The sequence below is a fragment of the Eublepharis macularius genome, chromosome 1 (genome assembly GCF_028583425.1).
Source record: "Eublepharis macularius isolate TG4126 chromosome 1, MPM_Emac_v1.0, whole genome shotgun sequence".
Taxonomy (NCBI): domain Eukaryota; kingdom Metazoa; phylum Chordata; class Lepidosauria; order Squamata; family Eublepharidae; genus Eublepharis; species Eublepharis macularius.
Genome location: NC_072790.1, coordinates 254261927 through 254274795, shown reverse-complemented (window position 1 = coordinate 254274795; position 12869 = coordinate 254261927). Strand labels below are relative to the sequence as shown.

The 12869-nt window shown below is 58.8% G+C and overlaps 1 protein-coding gene across 2 annotated transcripts; it reads right to left on the bottom strand.

Annotated features, from left to right (window-relative positions):
* Nucleotides 1-4856: 4856 nt before the first annotated feature.
* KCNJ9 (potassium inwardly rectifying channel subfamily J member 9) lies at nucleotides 4857-10743 on the bottom strand. Of its 2 annotated transcripts, XM_054983064.1 has the most exons (3): nucleotides 10699-10743; nucleotides 9810-10626; nucleotides 4857-5173 (listed from the first exon to the last, which is right to left on the bottom strand). In XM_054983064.1, the coding sequence occupies exons 1-3, from the start codon at nucleotides 10741-10743 to the stop codon at nucleotides 4857-4859; spliced, it is 1179 nt and encodes a 392-aa protein (XP_054839039.1). The 2 variants fall into 2 exon arrangements, with proteins under 2 accessions (XP_054839039.1, XP_054839032.1); XM_054983057.1 differs by having other exon boundaries at nucleotides 9810-10743.
* Between the last annotated feature and the right edge of the window lie 2126 nt (nucleotides 10744-12869).

The window sequence follows — 12869 nt, the reverse complement described above, 5'->3', positions numbered from 1 at the left end:
CGGACTCCACCCCCAGGTCTCCAGGAATTCCCCAACCCAGAGTTGGCAAACGTAAACCCCCCTGAAATGACGGCTGATCTCCGCACGACACAGCTCAGTCCCCCTGGAGAAAATGGCTGCTTTGGAGGGGGGCCTCTACGGCACTGTACCTTGCTGAGGCCCCTCCCCTCCCCAAACTCCTCGCCCCCCCCCCAGGGTCCACCCCCAGAATCTCCAGGGATTTCTCAACCCAAAGTTGACAACTCCATCCGTTGGTCGGGAAGCTGGAGGGAGGATGCAGCTGCTTGTTCAGCCCCTGGGCAGGAAGAGCGCTGGTGATGTTCCGTATCGCTCCGGAAACAAAATGGCTACAGCCGTACTTTGAAAAAGCAGGAAGAAGCTAGCACTTGTTCTTGGGGGCTGGGCTGGTGCCAAGACAGCCCCCCCCCGCCCAGCTCAGGCCTGTGCTTGGTACCAAAGCAGGGCTCCTCTATGGCCCACTGTGTGATTCTCTTGGATGGGCATCCTTGGAGGGCAGTGGAGCTGCTGCTGCGTGGCCTGCAGTGCCCCCTGGAAGCAGGCACAAAGGAGCCTGCCGGCCCCTTGGGAGAAGGTTCTGTGGCGCCCAGTTTCCTTCTTACTGCATGTATATGCCTGCCTCCCCGGGGCATCCCAGGACCCAAGAGGGGGAACAATTTAATTTTAGAAAGCACATTAAAACAACACATTGAAAAGAAAATCAAAAGAACGTATCGCCCCAGCTGCCTCCTCAACCCGCAAGGCATTGCCCAGGCTCAGGCTGCCCAAAGGCCTCTCTGGACTGGCTCCGTTTTGCACAAAGCTGGGAGGGTAGGAGTTGCCGCATGGAAGGTGCCGGGAGAGGAGGCCCTTCCCGTATGTGGGCCCAGGAGGCCACGGAGGGACTGGCAGGCGAGCACCAAGGCCTTGAATCGGAGCCTGCCGCTGATTGGCAGGCAGTGGACAGACCTGGGAACAGAAGTGACACGGGGCCCTGCCGCCTCGTCCCTGGGAACAAGCGAGCTGCAGCGTTTCGTAGCAGCTGCAGTTCCCAGGTCGCCTCCCAGGGCGGCCCCACGTAGAGCACGTTACAGTAATCTAGCCTAGGGTTTGCTGAAGCAGGGATCGGTATGGCCAAGCCAGGCACCTGCAGGTAGGGAGCCCACAGCTGGTGGGGGGACAGGGACAGGAGCCTTAAAAAGCTGGCAAATGGGTGTCTGCGGGAAGTGGACGCGTGCAGATTTCTTCAGGCTTGTGCGTATAGACTTTGCAACCATTGAAGATCTCTCAGGCAAGTTCACTGCCTGCCTGCCTGCCTGGGATGAGCCTGCTGTGGACTTGCAGCACCTATACCCGGGGTGGGGGTGGGGGTGGGGGGACGACTCCCGGCAGACGGCGAGCTGCTCAGTCCTGCGATTGCCAGCAGTCAGGGAAGAAAGAGAAGCCCCACGAGGCCAGACAGGCCCTTCCGGGCTCTTCGGGGCTCCTGGTTTCTGGGTCGTGAGCAGCTGCAGTACCCTCTCTGGCCTGCTGCAGTGGAGGCGCTGCAGAGCCACCCGCCCGCCTGCTCCCCCTGTCTCCCAGCCGATGCCGGGAGTGCCTGCTCCCTGCCGCCAGCGCCCTGGGGTGAGTGCTGCTGTGTATTTCCGCTCCTAATAACAGGATCATGTACACATCCCTTGGTTGGACCGATTCCCACAGGGCGTCTCCGTGTCCAAGGTGGTGTTCGCCTTTTGGTCTTGACCGCCGTAAGAGTTCTCACTTTTGCTGCAGACACAAAGCAACGTGTGAATAAAATATTTTCCTGGAAATTCAGTTTAATTTGCCTGTGCAGCTAGTGCACGATGTGAGAAGTCTCCGATTTCAATCATTTTCAGTTTAGACAGCAAAAGAAAACTCGCGGCAGACCTTGGGATCCAAACAGAACTTCTTGCTCACTGTGGGTGGGGGGCTTGTAAAGGCTGAACAGCTCGAGAGAAGCAAAGATCAGGGCGATGTTTGTGTTTGGTCCGAGCCTCTTTAAACCCCATGAACACGAGGAAGCCCCGCTCTTCGATCCAGGCGGCCATGCAGCCCCTCAGCTCCTGGCTTGTGCTTGCTTTGCCTGTTGCCTGCCCGCTGGTGTCACCGGGCTGCCAGAGAGATTCCACCAGCATGAATGACTCGATCCCGGCTGGCTAAGCCCGCCTCCTTTGATCTTGCCTTTGTTCACACCCGCCCCCCGGGCACGGACTGGGGGGGCTCTTCCTTACAGGCCCCCTCTCTCGGCCTTTCAGCGGCACTTCTTTGGCCTCCGCTTCCATCAGAGCAGCAGCTGTCGCAGGGGGCCCAGCTCGGCTAGGCTGCTCAGCGCACAGTCCGAGAGAGGGATGGAGAGTTCAGGGGCGGGCGGGCGGGCTGCAGAGCCCGGGGGCAGGGGTCCTTCGGGATTCTGGGCCTTTGAGGAAGGGCTTTGCTTTCTGGTCTGCCTTCCCTTCAGACTTTCGGAGCAGTGATGTGCGTGAGGGGGGCACGGGGTCTTCACCCCAGGTCAGCAGGGAAAGATCTCCCCACGAGCACGTTTCGAAAGGAGCAGGGAACACCCCTCGGACCGCCTTCCTCAGTATCTTCTGGATGGTACCCATGTCAGTGTTTGAGGTGTGGACGGTCACGTGGCTGGCTGAGCCCAGGGAAGAGGGTTTGGCCCGTCCTGCCCCCGCTCCCAGCCCTCCTAGAGGGGGCCCCCTGGCCGGAGGACCAGCGAGGGAGGGGCCTTCTGGCTGGCTCAGCTGGGCTGCCCGACCAGGCGGGGCAGGGCTTCTTGTGTTTCGGACGGACATGCGCCATCTTCCTGGCCCCGGGGGTCCCCTCCCCCTCCCCTGCGGCTGCGCCCCTCTGCTTTAGCCCCAACAGCAACAACTCCCGAAGGGCCTGGCAGACTCGCCTGTCCCTGGAGGGCGCAGCTCCGGCTGGCTGGCCTTGGCGTGGCTGCCTCCCAAATCGGTCTTGGAGAGGGCGCAGGATTTGGGCCGCATCGTAGGGGTTGGGGCCCCCTTTCACCTCTACTGCACGCACAAGTTGCGCATCCCCGGTGGTCTTCACTCATAACACACACACGAGAATCCACACACGTCGCCAGTGCGTTTCCCCCTCCCTTGCCAGTGCCCGCCCGGTACGTGTTTCACCTTTCTGTGTGTCACGTGAGAACGCCGGAATAAGCCGTGAGTGAGCAAAGCTGGCAGCCGTGCGGGGATGACACCATGGGGGGGGGCGGCAGTGGGCCAATTGGGGCTGGGGACAAGAGCTGGAGACCTGCAAGGCTGGCTGTGTCGCTGTGACTTGGCTTGGTTTCCCCCGAGCTTCCTGCAGTCATGCAGAGCAGCAGCTGACACCCCCCCCACTTCCTTCACCCTGCTGCTCCCTCCATTGTGTGTAAGCTGCCCTGGCCGTTCTCTCTCTCGCTCTCTCTCTCCCTCTCTCTCTCTCTCTCTCGGGGCAGCTCCAGGCAGCATTCCTCGTCTCCTCCCCAAGAGGGAAAGCTGCAGCTTCTCTTGGGGAGCCAGCCCTCCAGCTCTCTCTGGCCTCCAGCTCTCTCGTCCCACCTGCCGGTGCTCCTTCCTACCTGAAGCACTAGTGTGGGTCCCTCTGCTTTGGATGGGTGGGGGCCTTGAAGTCTTTTCCTGCAAATGTTTGGGGGTTCCCTGCAGGGCCCCATGTTGCCTGACTGGTGGCAGGTGAGATGAAAAGAGGCAGAGGCCGGAAGGAGAAGGTTGCTGCCCCGGGGTCCCAGCCTTGGAATATTGGCAGGTAGAAAAACAGGGAAAGCCTCCAGTGAGCAGCATCCTGCCTGCAAAAACCAATTTATTACGAGGGGAGGGAAGAGGGGAGGTGCAAAGGACAGGGCTTTGCAGAAAGCAGACGAAGTGTGTAGTCTGCACGTGGCTCTTGCTCAGAGGGCCGCCCAAGCCCCTTGCCCGGCTTCCTCGTGTGTGCCTCTCCCCCTCACTCCCTCCAAGCGTGGCACCGGCTGGGTCAGGCCTTCCGTGAGTCATGCGGAGGAAAGCTGCAGTCAGAGCAGGGGTGGGGGGGAGGCTTGGCAGCTCCAGGCCCCAGGTGGCTGCTGTGGGGGAGCCCGGAGGCCATGCCAGCTAGCTGAGAGCCAGGCCACGTCCCATGCCCTGAGGGGGAGGGGGTTCACAGTGCAGGAGTGGGGCTGAGGAAAGGGTGGAGGGCGCGGGGGGGGGGAGAGAGAGCAGAACTGGAGCACTCCAGCGAGGGTGAGGCCTGGCTCAGGCAGTGGGGTTTTGAGGGAGACGCGCCTGCCATCTGCCTGGGATTGGGACCTGAGGGGCACCGTCATGCCACCCTCAATGGTCTTCCTCTGAAACGGGCATCCCTTTCCCACCGGCATCTGCCAAAGCGACAGAAAAGCAGGAGGAACTTGGCAAAGGTTGGGGGAGGGGGGAGGGGGGAGGCAGCAGCGGTCCAGTGGTTTCCCAGCCCGAGCCCAGCGGGCACACTTGATGCCCCCTCTTTTGCTTCTTTTCCATCCCTTGGAGGGGTCTTCTTTTCTCCGCACGAACAGGATCTGGCCAACCCATGGGGTTGCCCTTGAAATGGCGGTCTCAACAGTTATTGATAAATGTGTGGCAAGGAACGTTCCCTGCCTACCCACAAGAAATCAATCCCTTCTGCTCTGCCTCTGCCCAGCTGCCGCCAGCTGGTCCATTTGCTCGGATCCTGGCCCTCAGCCACCCCTCCTTCATCTGCCCCTTGGAGGGCTCCCTCCCTCCCTCCTTCCTCCCCCCCTTCCTTCCTTCCTTCCTTGGTATGAGGCACGAGGCCTGCTGCCCTTGTCCATCCGTCGCTCTGCAGCCCCATTAAACCTTCGACTCGCTTTCCAAGCTGGCGAGGTTCCCGTTCCTCTCCTTGCTGCCTTCTTCCACCTTCTCGGTGGCTTCCTCCACCTTTTCGTCCAGCCGACTCGGGATAGACCAGTACAGGTGAGCGTCCATGCGCGCGGCGGCCTCGGCCAGTTCTCGGGCACTGCAGCTGGGGGTGGGCACCTCGAAGGTCTGATGGAAGCTGTTGTAGTCCACCTCGTAGAAGCCATCCTCCAGGCTCAGGACAGACATGAAGCGGTGGCCCCAGAGAACCTCGTCCACCAGGTAGGAGCTCCGGGCTTGGCACGTCATCCCTGCGGAGGGAGCAGAGATGTCATACGGTTAGGCAGGGCAGAATCACCCGGCTGGAACGGGAGCCGGGAGGGCCTTGCCTAGCTTATTGCTGACCCATTCATCAGGAGAACACCAGAAGAGCCCAGCGGGGGCCTTCCAGCCCAGCCTCCCGTCTCGCACAGTTACTCTGGAGGTCCAGCTACCAGAGACAGAGGCCGAGGCCCTCAGAAGCCTCTTCAAGAAGTCATTAAACGGTGGGATTTGCTGCCAGAGTAGGAGGGAAGGGGAAAGGGGACGTCTGCCCGGAGTTCACGGGCAGGGGGTGGGGCTTCGTTATCCTCCAAGGCCCCGCCTCCTTCCTGATTTTACTCTCAGAGCCAAGACATTCATGCGCGGAGACATCCATCTTTGGACCAGCTAAACGTTTTTTTAATTTTCAGGCACACCGGGGCTCGGTTTGGATCGGGACCGTTAGGGAGAGGGGTTTTCAGCTTCCCCCGGTGTCAAACAGCGCAGGAGGAGGCCTACACACCACAGCATCCAGACCCAGATTGGGCTTCCGGCTGCCAGAAAAGTAAGTTTACAAAACGGCTAGCTTTTAGTCGTGAGCGCAGGATGGAACCTCCATGTTCCGAGGCAGTCTTCCCTCTGCGCGTCAGAGGCTGGGGGAGGGGCTGCCTCCGTCACTCCCTGCTTGGGTGCTTCCTGGGGGGGGGGGTCTCCTGGCTTGTCAGCAGAGCTGTTCTGGGCCCTGCCTGCCCCCTGCTCCGCTCAAGGCGGCTCACAGCAGCATCTCATCAAGTGGGAACAGCGGCCAATAATAAAACTGTCCCAGGCAGTATTAATCAAATCATGTCATCGCACAGGGATGTGGCAGCTGACAGTGGAGCCCGGCCGAGGCACAGAAAGCAAGGGCAGAGTTCAGACAGTCATAGGTAGGCCTGGCAGGGAATGCAAAATAAAAGGAGGCGTGGAGTCCATAAGAATGCTGAAACAGCTGACTCAACGCTGAGATGGCCTCAGAAATGGTAATCTGGCACTGAAATGCCCCCAAAGTAGATGCCGTGCAGCCTTCCGAGGAAGGGAGGTCCCTAAGTGAGGAGCCACCACCCAGAAAGCCCTGTCTCTCAGTGCCACCAGCCTGGCCTCCACGGTTAGGGCCACACAGAGAGGCCACAAGTGGAGGACTGGAACGGAGGGATGGGGCAGTCCTCTGCTCCCCCTGCCCAAGTTCAGATCACTCACTCTGAGTCTGTCCATGTGCAGTGGCTGTACAGCTGGGCTCCAAGAAAAGTAAGATCCCTTAAGTCCTGCCTGCTCTTGCCTGCCTTTGCCTCTGCCTGCCCCAGCCAGGGCTTGGAAGCTGGCTAGCAAAGAGCCTCCCCTGCAGCCTCCCAGGCCCAGCTGGTTCTGCGGTGCTGGGGAGGGGGAGGCTCGTGTAATTGCAGGGGTTTGAGGAGGGCATGAAGAGAAAAGCCAGCTGAGGTGGCTTTCGAATGCGTCTCTGTGTGTGCCAGGAGTTTGGGGTGGGCATTGGTGGGAGGGAGGGGATTTTGAGAACCAACTGCAGCAGTGTGGGGGTGGGGGAGGGTTCCAGCCAACCTTCCAACCTCCCTGGAGCAAGTGTTAGAAGGGAGGTCTGCAAGGAGGTGGTCCTCGCGTTGGGGACTTCTGCTTCATAGTCTTCTTTGACCTTTGGCGTTACCCCTAAGATAAGGGGAGTGGAGTTGAGGGAGAGCTGACTCCGCCCGGGCGCCTTCTCAAGCAGCACGGCCCACTCCCTTCCCTCCCCCAGCCTCGGACCAAGGCGTTCCCTCCTTTGGCGGAGAACTGTTCATCTGTGTGCCCCCTTCCCTAATTCCGATGACGCAAATGAACCAGTGAAAAGCAGCCAAGTCCCCCATCGGGCTTCACCGCTTTTGGTAGCCCAGGCCAGCCGTCCATACATGGAAGCTGTCGAAGCCTCTGGGCAAGAGCCGACTAGAGTAGGGGGCTAGAGTAGGAAAGAGCAAGAGTCCAGGAGCCCCTATAAGACTCACAAAATGTGTGGCAGGGGATGAGCTTTGTCAGCCACAGCTCACTTCCTCAGTAGGAAAGAGCAAGAGTCCAGGAGCCCCTATAAGACTCACAAAATGTGTGGCAGGGGATGAGCTTTGTCAGCCACAGCTCACTTCCTCAGTAGGAAAGAGCAAGAGTCCAGGAGCCCCTATAAGACTCACAAAATGTGTGGCAGGGGATGAGCTTTGTCAGCCACAGCTCACTTCCTCAGTAGGAAAGAGCAAGAGTCCAGGAGCCCCTATAAGACTCACAAAATGTGTGGCAGGGGATGAGCTTTGTCAGCCACAGCTCACTTCCTCAGTAGGAAAGAGCAAGAGTCCAGGAGCCCCTATAAGACTCACAAAATGTGTGGCAGGGGATGAGCTTTGTCAGCCACAGCTCACTTCCTCAGTAGGAAAGAGCAAGAGTCCAGGAGTCCCTATAAGACTCACAAAATGTGTGGCAGGGGATGAGCTTTGTCAGCCACAGCTCACTTCCTCAGTAGGAAAGAGCAAGAGTCCAGGAGCCCCTATAAGACTCACAAAATGTGTGGCAGGGGATGAGCTTTGTCAGCCACAGCTCACTTCCTCAGTAGGAAAGAGCAAGAGTCCAGGAGCCCCTATAAGACTCACAAAATGTGTGGCAGGGGATGAGCTTTGTCAGCCACAGCTCACTTCTTCAGTAGGAAAGAGCAAGAGTCCAGGAGCCCCTATAAGACTCACAAAATGTGTGGCAGGGGATGAGCTTTGTCAGCCACAGATCACTTCTTCAGTAGGAAAGAGCAAGAGTCCAGGAGCCCCTATAAGACTCACAAAATGTGTGGCAGGGGATGAGCTTTGTCAGCCACAGCTCACTTCTTCAGTAGGAAAGAGCAAGAGTCCAGGAGCCCCTATAAGACTCACAAAATGTGTGGCAGGGGATGAGCTTTGTCAGCCACAGCTCACTTCTTCAGTAGGAAAGAGCAAGAGTCCAGGAGCCCCTATAAGACTCACAAAATGTGTGGCAGGGGATGAGCTTTGTCAGCCACAGCTCACTTCCTCAGTAGGAAAGAGCAAGAGTCCAGGAGCCCCTATAAGACTCACAAAATGTGTGGCAGGGGATGAGCTTTGTCAGCCACAGCTCACTTCCTCAGTAGGAAAGAGCAAGAGTCCAGGAGCCCCTATAAGACTCACAAAATGTGTGGCAGGGGATGAGCTTTGTCAGCCACAGCTCACTTCTTCAGTAGGAAAGAGCAAGAGTCCAGGAGCCCCTATAAGACTCACAAAATGTGTGGCAGGGGATGAGCTTTGTCAGCCACAGCTCACTTCCTCAGTAGGAAAGAGCAAGAGTCCAGGAGCCCCTATAAGACTCACAAAATGTGTGGCAGGGGATGAGCTTTGTCAGCCACAGCTCACTTCCTCAGTAGGAAAGAGCAAGAGTCCAGGAGCCCCTATAAGACTCACAAAATGTGTGGCAGGGGATGAGCTTTGTCAGCCACAGCTCACTTCTTCAGTAGGAAAGAGCAAGAGTCCAGGAGCCCCTATAAGACTCACAAAATGTGTGGCAGGGGATGAGCTTTGTCAGCCACAGCTCACTTCTTCAGTAGGAAAGAGCAAGAGTCCAGGAGCCCCTATAAGACTCACAAAATGTGTGGCAGGGGATGAGCTTTGTCAGCCACAGCTCACTTCTTCAGTAGGAAAGAGCAAGAGTCCAGGAGCCCCTATAAGACTCACAAAATTTGTGGCAGGGGATGAGCTTTCCTGAGCCACAGCTCACTTCTTCAGTAGGAAAGAGCAAGAGTCCAGGAGCCCCTACAAGACTCACAGAATTTGTGGCAGGGGATGAGCTTCTGTGAGCCACAGCTCCCTTCTTCAGGTACCGCTACGTTGCACCTGTGTGCCCTGGGCTACAGTATGCAAGAAGCCACCAGATGCTCCTTCGAGCCTTTGCCTCCTCCGAGGGACACTCATTATCAGGCAGGGCAAGTCTTTCCCCAACATCTGTTGCTTTTTCACTGGAGCCACAGCTCTCTTCATCAGATGCATCTGACAAAGAGAGCTGTGGCTCTTGCAAGCTTATGCTACAATAAAGTTGGTTAGTCTTAAAGGTGCTACTGGTCTCTTTACTATTTTGCTGCTACAAGCTAACACGGCTAACTGCTCTGGATTTATTTTTCACTGGAGGGGGCAGAATTGCACTATGAGACTCCTGTGTACAAAGCAAGTGCTCTGACACCCAGCTGTGGCTACACTTGCCAACTCTGTCTTGGCAAATTCCTGGAGATTTAGTAGTGGAGCCTGGAGAGGGTGGAGTTTGGGGAGGAACCTCAGTGGGGTATAATGCCATAGGGGCCACCCTCCAAAGCAGCCGTTTCCTCCGGGGGAACTGGCCTCTGTCGCCTGGAGGTCAGCTGTAACTTCGGGAGAGCTTCAGGCCCCTCTTTGTGCCCCTCCCCTTCCACGTGCCCCAAGCTGCACAGGTGCCCTCTGGGCTGACCTCTGTGGCAGACGTGTGGGGCCCTGACTCACAGGCTCAGCAGGGCGCCTCAAAAGCAGGTGGGAGCTTCACCTTCGGGATGCCCTTTGCCATCTCAAGGAAGACCCTGTGGTCGAAAGCACCCCTTCCCCCTCCCCCGCCTACCTGTGGCCTCCACCATCCCTTCCAAGATGACCACAATCTCGAACTCGTCCTTCCTCAGCTGCTCCTTGGAGACCTCCCAGAAGGGGCTGTGCTCGTTGATCTCGTGGCTGATGATGAGGGGCGAGACCAAGAAGAGGCGGTCGTCGCCCGTCTCAAAGCCCACGTTGATGTCCGTCTGGTTGAGCGGGATGAACTCCCCTTCCTGGGTCTGCTTGGACTTGATCAGCTTGGCCCGGATGGAGGCTTCCACGATGTGGGAGTTGCGCAGGTCCCCCACCCGGAACATGAGGCACAGGCGGTCGTCGCGCAGGGAGATGACGGCGTGCGAGGAGAACACCAGCGTCTCGGCTCGCTTGTTGGGCTGAGAGATCTTGACGAACATGCAGCCCACCATGAAGGCGTTGACCATGGAGCCCAGGATGGCCTGCAGCAGCAGCAAGACGATGCCCTCGGGACACTGGTCCGTAATGACCCGGTGGCCGTAGCCAATGGTCGTCTCCGTTTCGATGGAAAAGAGGAAGGCCGAGACGAAGCCGTTCAGGTTCTTGACACAAGGGGTCCACTCCACCTCGCCCAGGTGGTCCAGGTCACCGCGGCAGTAAGCAATGAACCACCAGATGAGGCCGAAGAACAGCCAGGTGACGGCGTACGCCAAGATGAAGACCAGCAGGCTGAAGCGCCACTTCAGGTCCACCAGGGTGGTGAAAATGTCTGTCAGGTAGCGGTAGGTCTCGTGCACGTTGCCGTGTTGGACGTTGCACTTCCCATCTTTCTCCACGTACCGCTGGCGGCCCTTCTTCTTCTCCGCCTTCTCGGGCTCCACACCCAGACGCCGCACCGCAGCTGATTTGAGCTGGCGAGAAGAGAGAGGCGTCTTGGGCTCAGACACCGGCGTCTCGGGGATGGCGGAGAAAGCCGCGTTCTCTTTGGCCATGTCAGCGTCCAGGGGCCCAGGGGCCCCAGACCAGCTCCTGACTGTCTGTAGGGAAACAGAAACCTGGATGAAGCTTCGTGCAGTGTCATTTCTTCAGCCGTCTGCAGCCGGGGAGCTTCCTCTCCTCCTCTCCCAGGACAGCTGCCTGGCCAAGAGTGGGAGCACTCACAGGGCAAAACAGGTCTCCGCTGGTCCCCCCCCCCTCGCAGCCTCAGCTCTTCCACTGCTCCCTCTGAGACCCACTTCTGGTGTGAATAACCTGCTGCCCCTCCCTTTCTCCCCTGCTGTCAAGTCTGACTTCTGTCCACAGGGACCTAGCAACGCCTGCCCGCCCGCCCGCCCGCCTGCCTGGAGGCCTGCCCGAGAGTGGGCAACGTGGCCTCTGCCTGGCCGCTGTGCTCCCCGCTCACGCATCCTGCTGTCCCGCCAAACCGACAGGAGCTTTGGAAATGTCTTTCTGTGTTTCTTCTCCCTGGCTCCACTGCACACGGGGCTGCTCTGCTTCCTGCTGCAGTCTGAAGCCTGGAGAGGAAAGACAGAGGCGCTGCCTTCTCTTCCAGGAAGTAACAATCCCACCTTCTGGGTCCTTTCGAGTGTTGGGTCGGGGAGGGGGGTGGGGGTGGGCAGAGGCAGTCTTTGTCATTTCTTTTTTTAAATGCCTGTGATTTTTGCCCTGTCCTTTCTGGCACTGGGGCTCTGCAGGGCCATCTGGTGGCTGCCGGGATTTTTACCAAGTGCCACAGACCAGGCGTGCTGGGCGTTTCTCCCGCACAAGGGCAGGGTAAGCACCCCTCTGCAGGGGGCCGTGACTGGCAAGATCCTGGGCACCCACTTGGAAGAACCTGACATGAAACACGCCGATAAGGTTAGCTGTTGGGTGTCAACTGCCAAAGGACCCTCTCTCTCAGATCGTGGCGGCCGGTTACCAAACGCTTTCAGCTCTCCCAGTGTCGCTGCCCGGGGTCTCTTCTGAGTCCTCTCGCCCACCTAGCAGCTCCCACCCCCCAGCCCCGCCCCGCCGAGGGGGCCTGCCCCGGGGGCGCTCGGCCTGCTGCCCTCCCAGGAATACAGAATATCAAGCTGGGCAGCAGGGACAAGTTGCCAATAAAGGTTGCTCTGTGTGTGTGTGACAAGTTGCTAGTTCTCCGACCGGATCCCTTTACTTTTCAAGAGCAGGAAGGGGAGAGGGGGGGAGACTTGTGAGCAACTTCCAGCACACGCCCCCCCCCCCCCCCCGCGGGGGTAGAACTGCAGGCATTTCAAATTGGGAGCCCAAGAGCCGAGACCAGAACGCGGGCCCTGGGAATCGCTGGCCCAGAGGAGCCTCTTCCCTGCCCCTGCCTGTTTCCTCCCAGAAGCCCCTCTGAGCTGCCAGAATATATTTCTCTGGGGCGGACGGGGCAGTTAGGACAGGCCCAGGCACAAGCCTGGTGGAGTGGCAGTGAGGAAGGGCACTGCATCTCCAGCCGGCCAGCCAGCCAGCCAGGCAAGCAGCAGGGGGGACGGGGGAGCGGCTCTGCCGACACGAATGCCACTGGCGGCGTCTGAGCTGAGCTCTCCTCCTGCCGGAACCTTTTGCTGACAAAGAAGAACACCGAGCATCCTGGGGGACAGGAAGGGGCCCTCTGGCTTCTTTGGGGCCTCTCTCTGGGACTCTGGGCTGTGCGCTGCCTGCCGCGCTGCCTGCCTGCTGGGGAAGGGGAGAGGGAGAGGCCTTGGAGCTGCCCCTTGGAAGCGAAAGGAGAGCCAGGTCCTTAGGGAGGGTCTGAGAAGGCCTCTTGCTTTGGGAGGAAAACCTGGCAAACTTTTGTGACACCTGGGAGCTTCTCCCCCCTCCCCCCCACCCCGTCAGTCACAGCCGATGTTGCATGAAAGACAGAACACCGAATGTCCCCAGGGGGGCTTGTTACTGTGTGGGTGAGACCAAACCACCCTCGTCGTTATGCTAAATTTGGATGTGGAAAGAGATTGCAGAGCATCCTACAGCCAGTGCGTCTCCAAACATCATGCGCCCCTTTCGGGCATCACAGACTGGGTTTTTGCACAAGGCACGCGGCGGCTCATGCCACACGAGCCTAGTGGGGCCCTGAAAGGCATCAGGAGCCACCCACAGACTTAAAAAAAAC

Excerpts from the sequence above, each read along its gene's own strand:
- KCNJ9 (XM_054983057.1), bottom strand. The coding sequence starts at position 10,743 with ATGGCCAAAGAGAACGCGGCTTTCTCCGCCATCCCCGAGACGCCGGTG. Across the intron at positions 5,174-9,809 it reads AGGGATGGTGGAGGCCACAG|GGATGACGTGCCAAGCCCGG; the intron begins GTAGGCGGGGGA and ends CTCCCTCCGCAG.